Source organism: Pan paniscus, chromosome 13 (assembly GCF_029289425.2).
Source record: "Pan paniscus chromosome 13, NHGRI_mPanPan1-v2.0_pri, whole genome shotgun sequence".
Lineage (NCBI taxonomy): Eukaryota > Metazoa > Chordata > Mammalia > Primates > Hominidae > Pan > Pan paniscus.
In genome coordinates this window covers 120860559-120875482 of record NC_073262.2, presented here as the reverse complement: position 1 = coordinate 120875482, position 14924 = coordinate 120860559, and the positions used below count along the sequence as shown (strand labels likewise).

Here is a 14924-nt window from a genome sequence, read left to right as displayed (position 1 = left end):
AAAAAAGAATACACAAAATTCTCCTAAGGAACAAATCTCCAGTACACTCTCCAAGATAAGATCTGTTTAAAGTATAAAAATAAGTTGTTTCCTGGAATAAAATGGAATAAGATTGGTAAAAAACCAGCCAAATCTAAATATATACCTCAGAGCTTTTAAAATTAGTTTTGTTACTCTGGATTTAGCCCAATTTCTGAGCTACTGCATTTAATTCTCCTGTCAATTCTGCATAAAAACACATGAAATGCCTCTCTAGAGGCTTACTTTTAGGACCCAAGAGATACATGTATATTTATATATTCCTTCATCAAGTTCAGCACTAGCAAATGCTGAAGTGTCAATATTCCAATTTTTCTGTATAGTGACTCCCAAACTAGTTTCTGACTAATTAGCCAAAATACAAAAGCCACTAGGGATGGAGCAATTGAGAATATCACTTTTGAAGATTTTCCTAGCCACTTAGAAGACTATGCAAAGTATCTTTACTGTTAAGCACAGCTGTCTTTCAACTCTATTTGGCAAAAGAGATTCTGCTTCAGAATTTAAAAATCTTTACCACCCTGCCAAGGAACAGAATGAAGGTAGTAACGTTTTCAAAAAATTTTACCATTGTACTAGATTTTGAATGCTGAGCCATCTCAGAAGAAACCAGCCTGAATGTCACTTGACCAATGAACTCTCATGTCCATCCTAGAGCCAGCAACTAACTGGCCAGCAGACTGGTACACAATGACCTGAATGCAACTACACCAAAAATCCAATTACAAAATGCCCTGCTAACTCTCAGGACTCTCTTTTTTTTTTGAGTCGGAGTTCCGCTCTTTTTGCCCAGGCTGGAGTGCAATGGTGCGATCTTGGCTCACTGCAACCTCTGCCTCCCAGGTTCAAGAGATTCTCCTGCCTCAGCCTCCCAAGTGGCTGGGATTACAGGTGCCTGCCACCACACCCGGCTAATTTTTTGTATTTTTTTAGTAGAGACGGGGTTTCACCATGTTGGCCAGGATGGTCTTGACCTCATGATCCGCCCACCTCGGCCTCCCACAGTGCTGGGATTACAGGCGTCAGCCGCCGCACCTGGCCTCTCATGACTCTTCTTAAGATGAGCTTCTTGTGAGGGAAGTACTCTATGGTGACCCATCCAAACTCAGGCTCAGTCTGTCAGTTCAACAACTCTACCTGTTCATGCGTTATCTACTACCAAATAATTGGCTATACAGTCCATTCTGAAAAGACCTTAGGACCAAACCAAGAGCAGCCACCTTACTAGAAATCTGAGGAAACACAAGAGGTTAGGGTTAGGAAACCTGACAAAGTTTTAGGTCAAAGACCCCACAGTAGGAAGGATACATAACATTCATTCATAGTTAGTATATTTAATTCTCAACTCACCCTTTAGTTCTGTCCTGCAAAACTAGAACCACTGAGAAAAAAAATATCAGGCTGGGCGCGGTGGCTCATGCCTGCAATCCCAGCACTTTGGGAGGCTGAGGCGGGCGGATCATGAGGTCAGGAGATTGAGACCATCCTGGCCAACACGGTGAAACCCCATCTCTACTGAAAGTACAAAAATTAGCTGGGCGTGGTGGCGCGCGCCTGTAATCCCAGCTACTTGGGAGGCTGAGGCAGGAGAATCGCTTGAACCCAGGAAGCGGAGGTTGCAGTGAGCTGAGATCGTGCCACTACACTCCAGCCTGGCGACAGAGCAAGACTCCACCTCAAAACAACAGCAGCAGCAGCAACAAAAAACATTCACTGAGTTTTGTGGGAGTTGTCTATTAAATCTTCAACAAATTCTAACGCCAAGGCTGGGCATGGTGGCTCATGCCTGTAATACCAGCACTTTGGGAAGCCAAGATGGGCATCACCTGAGGTCGGCAGTTTGAGACCAGCCTGACCAACATGGAGAAACCCCGTCTCTACTAAAAATACAAAATTAGCTGGGTGTGGTGGTGCATGCCTACAATCCCAGCTACTTGGGAGGTTGAGGCAGGAGAATTGCTTGAACCTGGGAGGCGGAGGTTGCAGTGAGCCGAGATCGCTCCATTGCACTCCAGCCTGGGCAACAAGAGAGAAACTCCGTCTCGAAAAAAAAAAAAAAAAATTCTAACATCAGTAGAGCTGCTAGATCTCTTTCCTACGCTCATGGTATGTTTGGGTGCAAAGGTATAAGTTGCCATGCATGGTTTTCCCCCAAGATGTCTGCTCCATACCTGCATGAACACCTTTCCAATGACCACATCGTCGTCATCCTTAAACACTGTGCTGAAGACTACTGTGACTCTGTCCTTTTTAGACTCAACATACCTGAGAGGAACAAAATCCATGAGGATAAGTACAGAATCAGAATGGGGTTTTGTCAATAACTTGATCTACAAGTACATCAGAAGGCTAAAGTCATAAATCTCTTAAATCATAATATAAAGGTGTGCCAAATGAGATGATATTTATGGTCAACAAAGTCAGTGCACAAAATGAATGCCCTAAGAGAGGCAGCAGATGGAAATTATCAGAAGTAGATTTTATTGACTTGTAAATATAACATGGACCTATGGTCACCCTGCCTGCTGACTATCCAGGCTATACTCTTAAACATGACTCAGAACAGTGGTGCCTTAAAGGAAAGCACTGGATTCTCTTTCCACCATCTGTCAGCTCTCAGTATCTGGAGAGTAGGAGGAGTGGCTGATTTCTGCCCTATCATCTACTTCCTGGCTTAAGACATTTTATGAGAAAAACATTTTCACGCAATACAGCTGAAAGTTTGACCAAGCCATATTTCTTTCAGTAAGTGCCATGGTGGTGTAGCAGCCATATCCAGGCTTCAGGACCAAATTCTATACTCACATGGTCTCATCATCCCTATAATGGATAACTGCCCTGTTCTCTCCTTCCTTGCCCTCTTCTTGGAATTGGAAGTATTTTTCAAAGACAGAGGCAAAACAATTTCGCTTCAACATGCCAGCTTGATGCACAATGGAATCCTTGGATGCCGGAAGATTTTCAAGGTCATATAGCAAAGAGACATTGTATCCTGGAGGGAAAGAAAAAACAAGAAACAAAAAACAACCCAGCAGTTACATTAAAAAAAAAAAAAAAAAAAAAGCAGCATACTATCTATACCAAGTAAACAGAGACTAGAGGCAACTAAAAAAATTTTTTTTCAGGTTCTACTGACATTTTACTTTGTCTCATTATCTGTACTTTTAACCTGGGTAGAATATAGTCTATTTCCATCTACCTCACAGGGCAAAATGAGGTGAAATAAAATCTTAATTTTTATAAGATTCTTGTAAATATATATAATTAATGTTAATCAAAAATTTGAATCAGTATCAAAGATGACTAATTACAAATATGTAATGGGAGAAAGTCAGAACCTGGGAACTCTGATTGGAAATGTACCCTTCTAGACACAGTTGTAAAGGAGCCACATATATTTCTCTGATAGTTTAATGTGCCAAGTATCAATATGGCCAGCAAATGGGTAGCTTTGTGATAATAAGATAAACCCTTCTACGTGCCACTGCAAACTCTTTATGAGGTGGCAGGGTAGAAAAACCAACTACCTGTTCATACATATACCTCCCCAATAGCTTTTATTGGTATATATTGTACAATTTTTAAAACATTTTACTTCATTTGATCTCCATAACCACGCTTTGAAGTCTGCAGGCTAGATAAGGTTACTGTTTTACAGAAGGAAAAGGAGATTCAAAGAAGTGACGTGACTTGCCAAATGCAGCATGACACATAAGTGTAGGGCACTCTATTTTGAGTCGAACAGAACTGGGTCCAAATCCTAGTCTTGTCATTTTGTGACCTTAAAAAAACTGCTGGGTGTGGTGGCTCACACCTGTAATCCCAGCATTTTGGGAGGCCGAGGTGGGCAGATCACCTGAGGTCAGGAGTTTGAGAGCAGTCTGGCCAACATGGCAAAACCCTGTCTCTACTAAAAACACAAAAATTAGCCAGGCATGGTGGCGGGCACCTGTAATCCTAGCTACTTGGGAGGCTGAGGCAGGAGAATTGCTTGAACCCAGGAGGTGGAGGTTACAGCGAGCTGATATTGCACCACTGCACAACAGAGCGAGACTCCAGCTCCAAAACAAAACAAAAAACAAAAAAAAATTGCCTGACCTGTTAATTTCCTTATCTGTTAAAAAAAAAAAAAATTGGTGGTGGGGGGCGGGTAGGGTGGTCTGGGCACAGTGGCTCAAGCCTGTATTCCCAGCACTTTGGGAGGCCAAGGTGGGCGGATCACCTGAGGTCGGGAGTTCGAGACCTGCCTGGCCAATATGGCAAAACCCCGTCTCTCCTAAAAATACAAAATTAGCTGGGTGTGGTGGTACACGCCTGTGGTCCCAGGTACTCCGGAGGCTGAGGCAGGAGAATTGCTTGAACCCGGGAGGTGGAGGTTGTAATGAGCTGAGATCACGCCACGGCACTCCAGCCTGAGCAACAAGAGTGAAATTCTGTCTCAAAAAAAAAAAAAAAAAAAAAAAAAAAGAAAAAGGAGTGGGGCAGGGGGTGCGGAGATAGGGGAGACTGTTGTGAGCATTAAAAGAATGTACAATACTTAAAGTGTGTGGAACATGACAGGTCATCAATACGGGTGCAGAACATGGACTGAAACCATTGGATGACCTGCCTTTTTACAGCATGTCCACTATGAATTCCCAGAAGCCAGCTGGAACACTTGATTATAGAATCAAATGATTAATAAGTGTCAAATGGCCTAGAGATGTTTTTGCAAGAATATTTCTACATCACTGAGGATCATTTTATATTCTAGGCAACTGACGGGAATAACTTCACCAGAACTGTATGGCTTTCACACTTCTAAGTATCTGAAACCTCATTACTATTTCATTTTTTCCCAAAAGCATTCCTGAGATCTGTTTTTTTTTTTTTTTTTTGAGATGGAGTTTTACTCTTATTGCCCAGGCTGGAGTGCAATGGCATGATCTCGGCTCACCACAACATCCGCCTCCCAGGTTCAAGCGATTCTCCTGCCTCAGCCTCCTAAGCAGCTGGGATTACAGGCATGCGCCACCAGGCCTGGCTAATTTTGTACTTTTAGTAGAGACGGGGTTTCCCCATGTTGGTCATGCTGGTCTTGAACTCCTGAATGCAGGTGATCCGCCCGCCCTGGCCTCCGATAGTGCTGGGATTACAGGCATGAGCCACCGCGCCCGGCTGAGGTCTGTATTTTTTGTTGAGCATGGGCTCTTCGGGAGGATGGGCTAAATCTTTGCTCTAGATAATGCTTAGCACATTTTTGGCACTCCAGTATTAAATAGTATCAATCATCATTCCATTTTGGGTACTTGAAAACCAAATAAGCACACAGATTACAAGGTTAGATTAAAAAAGAAAAGATTTAGAGCTGAGGTTTGCTAGTTTTAGGAAGCCAAATAAGAGCAAATAAAACTATAGCTAAGGTAAAGTCTGTCTTTAAGTAAGGCTTCTAACATGATGAACAGAATATACTGAGGATGAAGAGAAGTAAAAATCTAGTATAACTTGGTGAGTTTTCCAAACGTGCCTAGATAAACCCATTAAAAAAGAGGAGGAGAGACTCTACGGTCTTTTTTTTCTCTTGAGACTGAATCTTGCTCTGTTGCCTAGGCTGGAGGGCAGTGGCGCAATCTCAGCTCACTGCAACCTCTGCCTCCTGGGTTCAAGCGATTCTCGTGCTTCAGCCACCCGAGTACCTGGTATTACAGGTGGCTGCCACCATGCCTGGCTAATTTCTGTATTTTTTATAGAGACAGGTGTCTCATTATGTTGCCCAGGCTGGTCCTGAACTTCTGAGCTCAAGCAATTCACTCACCTTGGCCTCCCCAAAGTGCTGGGATTACAGGTGTGAGCCACTGCACCTGGTTGAGACACTACTTTCACACACTTTTACATTTCACACTTCTATGAAGACAGGGTCTGCAATCTGGCAATGTCTATGATTTAGTGGGAGGTAGAAGGAGGCCCAGGGACAGAAACATAAACTTTCCATGTCAGGATGTTGGCTGTGACAAGCATGCGCAAGACTTTGGACATGATTTTTCTGTTCTAGATCTGTTTGTTTCTTTCTTTTAATACCTTGATTTCGCCAAAAGCCTACAGTGTTATCTTGGCTTTTATTTCTGTGACACATTCATCCCGCCAATTTGGAGATTAAAAAAAAAAAAAAAAGGTGCTGGGTATGGTGGCTCATGCCTGTGATCCCAACTCTCTGGGAGGCGGAGGCTGAGGTGGGTAGATTGCTCAAGGCTAGGAGTTTGAGACCTCCTTACTCTGTTTTGGCAGTCTGGGCAGCAGACAGTGAGACTCTGTTTCTACAAAATATTAAAAAAATTAATTGGGTATGGTGGCATGTGCCTGTAGTTCCCAGCTACTGGAGAGGCTAAAGCGGGAGGATTGCTTGAGCCCAAGATTTGGAGGAGGCTGCAGTGAGCTATGACTGTACCACTGCATTCCAGCCTGGGCAACAGAATGAGACTGTCTGAAAAAATAGGTGAGGTGATGAAATAAGCTAGCACAAGTAACTGCTGTTAAGAGTGACAGAGAACTTCCTTCTTAGAAGACTTTTCTAATCAAGGTACCAAAGTTGTAACAGTTGAGTAAAAAATATTATGTTCCAATGGTCTTACTACCTGGTTCTCACTTTGGGGTCCTGCTAAATGCCTCAGAATTTGAGACATGCCACTGAATCACAGGATAAAAAGGCTGTTCAGTTTTTCCACTTTAAACCTCCTTTTTAAAGCAGTATAACATAGCTGTTCTATTCAAGGATGACATGGTGCCTTTCAATTCCTCTGGCCATGAATGTTGAGACAACCTATTAGAAGACTGGATTAAGAAAGGGTCTGATTTTTATTACTTGAAATCACAAGAATAGTGTGGTGAATATTCCTCTTCTTTCTCCAAATATGTAGTATGCAGAATTACTAAGGGCTGAGGGTGGGAATCAATGTTTGCTCATTCTTTTCAAAGCCATTTTAATCACCATGAACAAACAAATGTGGCCCTCTGGCTGAAAGATTAAGTAAGAGTCATGTGGCCCCATCAAATAAATGTTAAAAATGTCATACATCAATTTTGTACCCCTACTGTGTTCCATACTGGACAAAGCAAAGCCCCTTAAAAGCTATTTTTATGGAGGGAGTTGAAATTAGGAATGGGCTCATGCAGAAATATTTGTAATATTTAAACAAAATCCTTTGGGTAAAAAAAGCGTAATATAAAAAGGACACCTCTCTTCCCATGTCATTCCATAGTTGCTCACATGACTACATACCTGATTCTGGATTTACCAAGAAACTCCCGTACACCCTCTTTAATAACTAGAAAATAAAAACAAAACAAAACCAAATACGTTAATCCAAAGGCCATGATAATTTCATTATTTTTAAAGTACTGCACTTGCCAAGCTCTTCCTAAGTTGGCATTCTTCCTAACTTTCATTTGGTGGATGGGAAAGTAGAGACAGAGGGGAAGTGGATTTAGTCACCAAACAAGTCACAAAACTGAGATGAGTATCTTTTTATGCCTGGGACAGAGTGCAATGGCGCGATCTCGGCTCACCACAACCTCCGCCTCCCGGGTTCAAGTGATTCTCCTGCCTGAGCCTCCCAAGTAGCTGGGATTACAGGCATGCGCCACCATGCCCGGCTAATTTTTTTTTGTATTTTTAGTTGAGATGGGGTTTCTCCATGTTGGTCAGGCTGATCTTGAACTCCTGACCTCGGATGATCCACCCGCCTCATCCTCCCAAAGTGCTGGGATTATAGGCATGAGCCACTATGCCTGGCCAAGAATCTTTAATCAAAGCTCATCCTTTTTTAGGACTTGACTACACCCTTAGTATGTTCTCTGTTCTCCTCCAGATCCTACATTGTACTTAATCATGTTTTGTTTTCAAGAGAGCAAAAGGATGCCAAATTCCAAGTGAGAGAACAGATTGTTAGTTATCAACCTAAGTACAGGCTGAGCCACTAACCCAGGTGAATAAAGAGAAAAAACCAGGACTCTAGGGAACTGATCTGTTTGTCTGCTGATCTTGTATGCTTTAAAATTACTCAGTGCATAGCCAGCTCTTAAGGCAAAGGACAGTCAATAATGAAATCTTAGCTAGCTATTAATACTGGTGTCCAGAAGGTTGTATACTCTACATGTCTTTCCCCCCAAACCAGAACCTACTGCTGGCTACTTTCCAGGTTTTTGAATTAAATGAAAACAACAACAAAAAAACCCAAAAAACCAAGAACCCCTTTTATACCTTCTGCTATGGTTTGAATGTCCTTTCGAAAACTCATGTTAAAAATTATGATTTTTTTTTTTTGAGACGGAGTCTTACTCTGTTGTCCAGGCTGGAATGCAGTGGTGCAATCTCAGCTCACTGCAGCCTCCATCTCCTGGGTTCAAGCGATTCTCCTGCCTCAGCCTCCTGAGTAGCTAGGACTACAGGCATGCACCATCATGCCTGGCTAATTTTTCCACACCCAGCCAAAACTTACGATTATTATTATTGTTTTGGAAGCAGGGTCTTACTCTGTAGTCCAGGCTACAGTGCATTGATACAATAGCTCACTGCAGCCTTGAACTTCTAGGCTCAAGTGATCCTTCTACCTTGGCCTCCCAAAGTACTGGGATTACAGGAGTGAGCCACCATGCCTGGCCACATGTTGAAATTTAACTGCCACTGTGACGGTAATAGGTGATTAGGCCATGAGGGCTCTGCCCTCATGAATGGATTCATGTTGTTATAGGGGAAGTTGGTTTGTTATCCACAAGAGGGGCTGTTAAAAAAGTGAGTCTGGGCTAGGTATGGTGGCTCATGCCTGTAATCCCAGCACTTTGGGAGGCCGAGGCGGGGTGATCACGAGGTCAGGAGATTGAGACCATCCTGGCTAACACAGTGAAACCCCATGTTTACTAAAAATACAAAAACAAAAAAATTAGCTGGGCATGGTGGCGGGCGCCTGTAGTACCAGCTACTCGGGAGGCTGAGGCGGGAGAATGGCGTGAACCCGGGAGGCAGAGCTTGCAGTGAGGTGAGATCACGCCACTGCACTCCAGCCTGGGTGCACTCTAGCCTGGGTGACAGAGCAAGACTCCGTCTCAAAAAAAAAAAAAAAAAAAAAAAGAGTCTAGCCCTCTCTTGCCCTTCTGCCTTTTGCTACAGGATGACGGGAAAGGGCACGAAGGCCCTTGCCAGATGCTGGTGCCACGCTCTTGGACTTCCCAGTCCCCAGAACGTGAGTCAAATAAACATATTTTCTTCATAAATTATTCAGTCTGTGGTATTCTGTTATAGCAACAAAAAACAGACTGAGACTCCCTATTTTTTTCTCTGTCACCGTGACTGCTTCACCTGGTGGAAACTGCTTCCAGAATGACATGGCTTAAGAAACAAACATTTTATTTTAATTTAATTAATTCATTTTTTTTGAGACGGAGTCTCACTCTGTCACCCAGGCTGGAGTGCAGTGGCGTGATCTCGGCTCATTGCAACCTCCACCTCCTGGGTTCAAGCAATTCTCCTGCCTCAGCCTTCCTAGTAGCTGGGATTACAGGTGTCCACCACCACCCCAAGCTAATTTTTATATTTTTTAGTAGAGATGGGGTTTCACCATGTTGCCCAGGCTGGGCTCGAACTCCTGACCTCAAGCAATCCACCTGTCTTGGCCTCCCAAAGTGCTGGGATTACAGGCGTGAGCCACCGCGCCTGGCCTACTTATTTATTTATATACAAAGACAGGGTCTCACTACGTTGCCCAGGCTGGGCTTGAACTCTTGACCTCAAGCGATGCTCCTGCCTTGGCCTCCAAAAGTGCTGGGATTACAGGAATGAGCCCCCACGCCTGGCTGAACAATAATTTCCTAATATTCCACATATTTATTTAACCATTTTCCTATAGCTGGAAGAAATTTTCAACCGGCAAGACTACATTTTCTTACACAAGGGCAAAAGATAAATAATGCCACATGTAGTTCCTATTTGGTGATCGCACAGCCACTGTGAGGTATCTCTTTTACCGAAGAGGAATTGAGAGGAGGGGCTCAAGGTCACGAGAGTTTGTTGGTGGCACAGAGAGACTTGACCTTCAGGTGTCTGATACACCACTTCTTTAAAAAAAGTAACATGCATATCCCAAGAATTTGAAACAGCATGCGACCTCTGAGCTACAAGTCTGTGTTGCACGTACTATTGGTATTTCGAGGAAGGGGAAATCAGATGTGGTGGGGATTTAGTTTAAATCCCTAAGTCCCTAAGATTTAGTTTAATTTCAAGCTTACTAAGTTAATATTCTGAGATCTAAGAGGTACTGAGAGCCAAATTTATATCATGTTCAACTGCTTTGCTCCCTCCCCTTGGTAAAACCAGCCAACACTTCCTTGTCACTTCACTTGCACTTTTAACCATGATTCACTTTTCAGTTTGCACCCCCTCTCCCAATATGACACCAGGAGATGGGTGGAGGCAACCTATCACTCATCACCATTACCTTCCCACTCTAGCAGCAGAGGCATTCCACCTTTAAAAATGGCCTGTGACAAAGTAATAACCTTCCTGTGGTTATCATGGGTTGGTCACTGTTTAACCAACCCAGGGAGCCATTTACTGTGCACTCTGCTCCAACACTATGAATGTTACTTACTCCACCCACTTGAGTGGGTGGGGTTGGTTCTTTGACCCTTGTGGTAGCTACAAGAATAGCAATGTGTTCTGGAGCTCCATTGTAAGAAAAGCACAGAATGGAAAGGAGATTTAAGAAATCTAGCTTAACTCTTTCTTTCCAGGATTATTATTATTGCATTTAGATCTTTTCCTTTTTTTGAGGTGGAATCTCACTATGTCGTCCAGGCTGGACTTGAACTCCTGGGCTCCAGCAACTCTCCCCACTTGAACCCCTCAAGCCAACTGTGTGAAGTCCCAACACACAGTTGGCACTACAGGTGTGTGCCACTGTGCAGGCTTGCACCTAGTGAAGACTGTCTAGGGGAGAATGATTACACAATTTAAAAAAAGTCTATTCAAATATTTTAACACTTCTTTTCAGGTAGTTATAGCTGATCCAAAGCAGCGATGCAGCTGGACATGGTGGCTCACATCTATAATCCCAGCACTTTGGGAGGCCCAGGAAGGAGGACTGCTTGAGCCCAGGAGTTTGAAACTAGCCTGGGCAACATAGTGAAACCTCCTCTCTCTAAAGAACAAACAAACAAAAAATAAGCCAGGTGTGGTGGCACGTGCCTGTAGTCCCAGACACTCAGGAGGCTGAGGTGAGAGGACTGCTTGAGCCTGGGAGGCTGAGGGGTGCAGTGGCTGTGATTGTGCCACTGCACTCCAGCCTAGGTGACAGAACAAGACCTTGTCAAAAAAAAAAAGAAAAAAAAAAAGAAAAGGCTGGGCACGGTGGCTCACACCTGCCATCTTAGCACTGTGGGAGGTCGAGGCAGGCAGATCACCTGAGGTCAGAAGTTTGAGAGCAGCCTGGCCAACGTGGTGAAACGCCATCTCTATGAAAAATACAAAAAATTAGCCAGGTGTAGCGGTGCATGCCTGTAATCCCAGCTACTCAGGAGGCTGAGGCAGATGAACTGTTTGAACAACTGTTGAACTTTTTAATTAAAGATGAACTGTTTGAACTCAACACTGTTGAGTTGGAGGTTGCAGTGAGCTGAGATGGCGCTACTGCAGTCCAGCCTGGGGCAACAGAGTGAGACTCCACCTCAAAAAAAAAAAAAAAAAAAAAAAGAGGCAGGGCTGCTTTAACAGCCATTTGTTTTCTTTCACTCTTTATCTGGTAAAGAAGTGTCAGCCACTATCTTTTACAAAACAATTCTTCATAAGCTTTATAAAAGCACTAGGTCTTCTTTCTGAAGCTTTTCTTTTTCCAGTAAACTAATCTGGATTCCAAATCCTCTAAATATTTCTTCTTTCTTTGAACTTATGAGAAAATCAATTGCATTTGAATAACTAAGGGAAGCAACCGATGGCTCTTGGTATTAAGACTAATTTTAGTTTTTAAGCTAAAAAATTAAACAAGCTTTTGACCATATTCCTTTACAAATCATCTTTTATTATATAAGTTTTAAATAATTCAAAAGCTACTACTTTTCAGAAAGAAACAGCTATGGTTATATCTTCATTTAACAGATTAAGGAGAACCTAGTTTGTTAAAACTAAGAAATTTGAAAACTGATTCAGGAACTGAGTCATATTTCCTGCTTTGAGACCCAACCACAGCGTGCACAAACTGGTGTAATAGCATTTTCTTTCTTCCATAAATGGCTCTCCTCAGAGCAAATACAGTTCAACAGGAACCAAACCTGCTACTTAACTATTTAAAGAAGCCAGTGAACAAGGCATGGACACCAAAGTTTCATAATGTCTGGACATCTTATTTCCCCTATGGTAGTTATAAAGAAGAGATATTTAAAGAGGGTAGCTTTAAAGAGCTTTAATTAAAAATTTCAAAAGACAGCTATTTGTGCCTAAGCCTCCAGAATGAGAACCCGAGACTATAAAATTTAAACAAGCTAGAAGTTATCTATCTGCCTTGATAATATTACAAAAATAGAACAGAACCTAATTCTTGCAACAGCTATTTTTGTACTGATCAAGGAAAAGTATTCTTTGCTATGTTTTTGGAGAACTAAAGCTATTTTTGTTTCCACTGTTTTAAAGCAAGCAAGCAAGAGTCAAAACCTTTTCTAGGAAACACAATTCATTGTAGGAATCAAGTCAAGAGCCCCTAGTTAGGTGAGCAAGTAGTCATGCGGGGGTGATTTAGTGCCATGGATCTTCCATGAATGGCAAACTGCCAATGAAAGGTGAGGAAACAAAGAGTCCCAAGGAAAATGATGTGGATCTTACCTCATCAGCACCATGTGCCTGAAGTTCCTTGTAGAATTTCAAAGAAATACTGACCATCACTTTTGTTTTGTCTCCATTAGGATTTGAAATATGATAGAGGACCCCATCGAAATCTGTGAGGAAAGCAAATAAGATTGCGTAACAATTTGGGAATGGGAAATAATCTCTCCAAGCGCCTACCTTGCCGTAGGCCACAAGGAAGACCCCTTTTAAGGAGGCATGTAAGTAAAATGGAACTTATTTTAAATCCATGTGACAAATCAGCAGAAACACTGGGATAGAATTGCTGAGCACTCGTCTCTTTGCTCTTTCTTAAAATTACAAAGCTATTCTTTCCTTAATCACAGCTTGGTGCTGAAATAATTGGATTTTACATGTATATAAGCAGAACGAACAGTATAATGAACTCTCATCTCCATCATGAGGCTTCAACAATTTTTTTTTTTTGAGATAGAGTCTTACTCTGTCACCCAGGCTGGAGTGCAATGGTGTGGTCTCGGCTCACTGCAACCTCTGCCTCCCAGGTTCAAGAGATTCTCCTGTCTCAGCCTCCCGAGTAGCTGGGACTACAGGCATGTGCCACCACACCCAGCTAATTTTTCTATTTTTAGTACAGACGGGGTTTCACTGTGTTGGCCAGGCTGGTCTCGAACTCCTGACCTCATGATCTGCCCACCTCAGCCTCCCAAAGTGCTGGGATTACAGGCGTGAACCACCTTGCCCAGCCTCAACAATTATTAACACATGGGCAATTCTTGTTTCATTTAGACATCCTCCTTCCCATTGATTTATTTTGAAGCAAATCCCAGATACAACACATAATTTCATCCATAAATACTCAGAATATATCTTTGGAAGATACAGAAGACTATTTGTTAAAAAACATAACCACGATACTAGTGTCATGCCTAAATTTTTAAAAAGAATTTCTTAATATCAAATATTCAGTCAAGGCCGGGCACAGTGGCTCAAGCCTGTTAACCCAGCACTTTGGGAGGCCGAGGTGGGTGGATCACTTGAGGTCAGGAGTTCAAAACCAGCCTGGCCAACATGGTGAAACCCTGTCTCTACAAAAATTACAAAAAATTAGCTGGGTGTGGTGGCACATGCCTGTAATCCCAGCTACTTGGGAGGCTGAGACAGGAGAATCGCTTGAACCCGGGGGTGGAGGTTGCAGTGAGCCAAGATCATGCCATTGCACTCCAGCCTGGGCGACAGAGCAAGACGCTGTCTGGGAAAAAAAAAAAAAAAAAAAAAATTAGCCGGGTGTGGTGGTGGAGATCTGTAGTCCCAGCTACTTGAGAGGCGGAGGCAGGAGAATTGCTTGAACTCGGGGAGGTGGAGGCAGCAGTGAGCAGATTATCAACGCCACTGCACTCCAGCCTGGGTGACAGAGTGAGACTCAGTCTCAAAAAAACAAAACAAATATTCAGTCAAGTATTTAAATATTCTCTACTGTCTCAAAAAATTTTAAGCATTGTTGTCTTATTTGAATTAAGATGCAAACAATATCCACACATTGCATTTGGTTATCTTTTGAGTTGCTTCTAATCTATAGGACTCCCCTCTTTTTCGGTTCTATCTTTCTGCAGTACACAGGACTGACTCAGCCTGTGTAATTCCTGAAACTAGGAATAGGTTCCTGAAACTAGAATTAGGTGCTGAGTGCCATCACTTTATGGAGCTGTCATGGGAATCACGAAGGGATATCTGGCAATGCTAGTTAGTAGGAGGGTAAAGGGATGGTGCCTGGCCTCCAGGTAACAGCACTTCAGAGCTGCAAAAGTCTTCCAAGATCATCTTGTCGAGGACTCTTGTTTTAGAAAGGGTGGTTGTATTCCTCTGAGTTCATTCACCTAACAAGTAAATAGTACCAACACCTAATTCTTTATAGGGAACAGAAAGCAGCAACATCTCTCTCTGACTTGATGAACACATCTCTAGCTCTTCATGTTTCCCTCCTACTCTAGTGCTAGGCAAACTAAGACTGACAGCTACTTGAAGATAATGTAATATTTCCAAATTAAAAAACAACAACAACAAA

At 42.7% G+C, this 14924-nt stretch overlaps 2 protein-coding genes across 2 annotated transcripts in view; one reads left to right on the top strand and one right to left on the bottom strand.

Moving 5' to 3' along the window:
* ARPC2 (actin related protein 2/3 complex subunit 2) overlaps nt 1-14924 on the bottom strand; it is a 36844-nt gene that overhangs the window by 10992 nt on the left and 10928 nt on the right. The window contains exons 4-7 of the mRNA XM_003818606.5: nt 12881-12993; nt 7295-7340; nt 2845-3031; nt 2211-2304 (exon numbers count right to left, since the gene is read on the bottom strand). Of these exons, the coding sequence (XP_003818654.1) occupies nt 2211-2304; nt 2845-3031; nt 7295-7340; nt 12881-12993 (440 nt within the window). The remainder of the gene's footprint in view (nt 1-2210; nt 2305-2844; nt 3032-7294; nt 7341-12880; nt 12994-14924) is intronic.
* Nucleotides 12961-14924, top strand: part of CXCR1 (C-X-C motif chemokine receptor 1) — a 60139-nt gene continuing 58175 nt past the window's right edge. The window contains exon 1 of the mRNA XM_034955108.2: nt 12961-13101. The gene's annotated coding sequence lies outside the window, so the exon portion shown is untranslated. The remainder of the gene's footprint in view (nt 13102-14924) is intronic.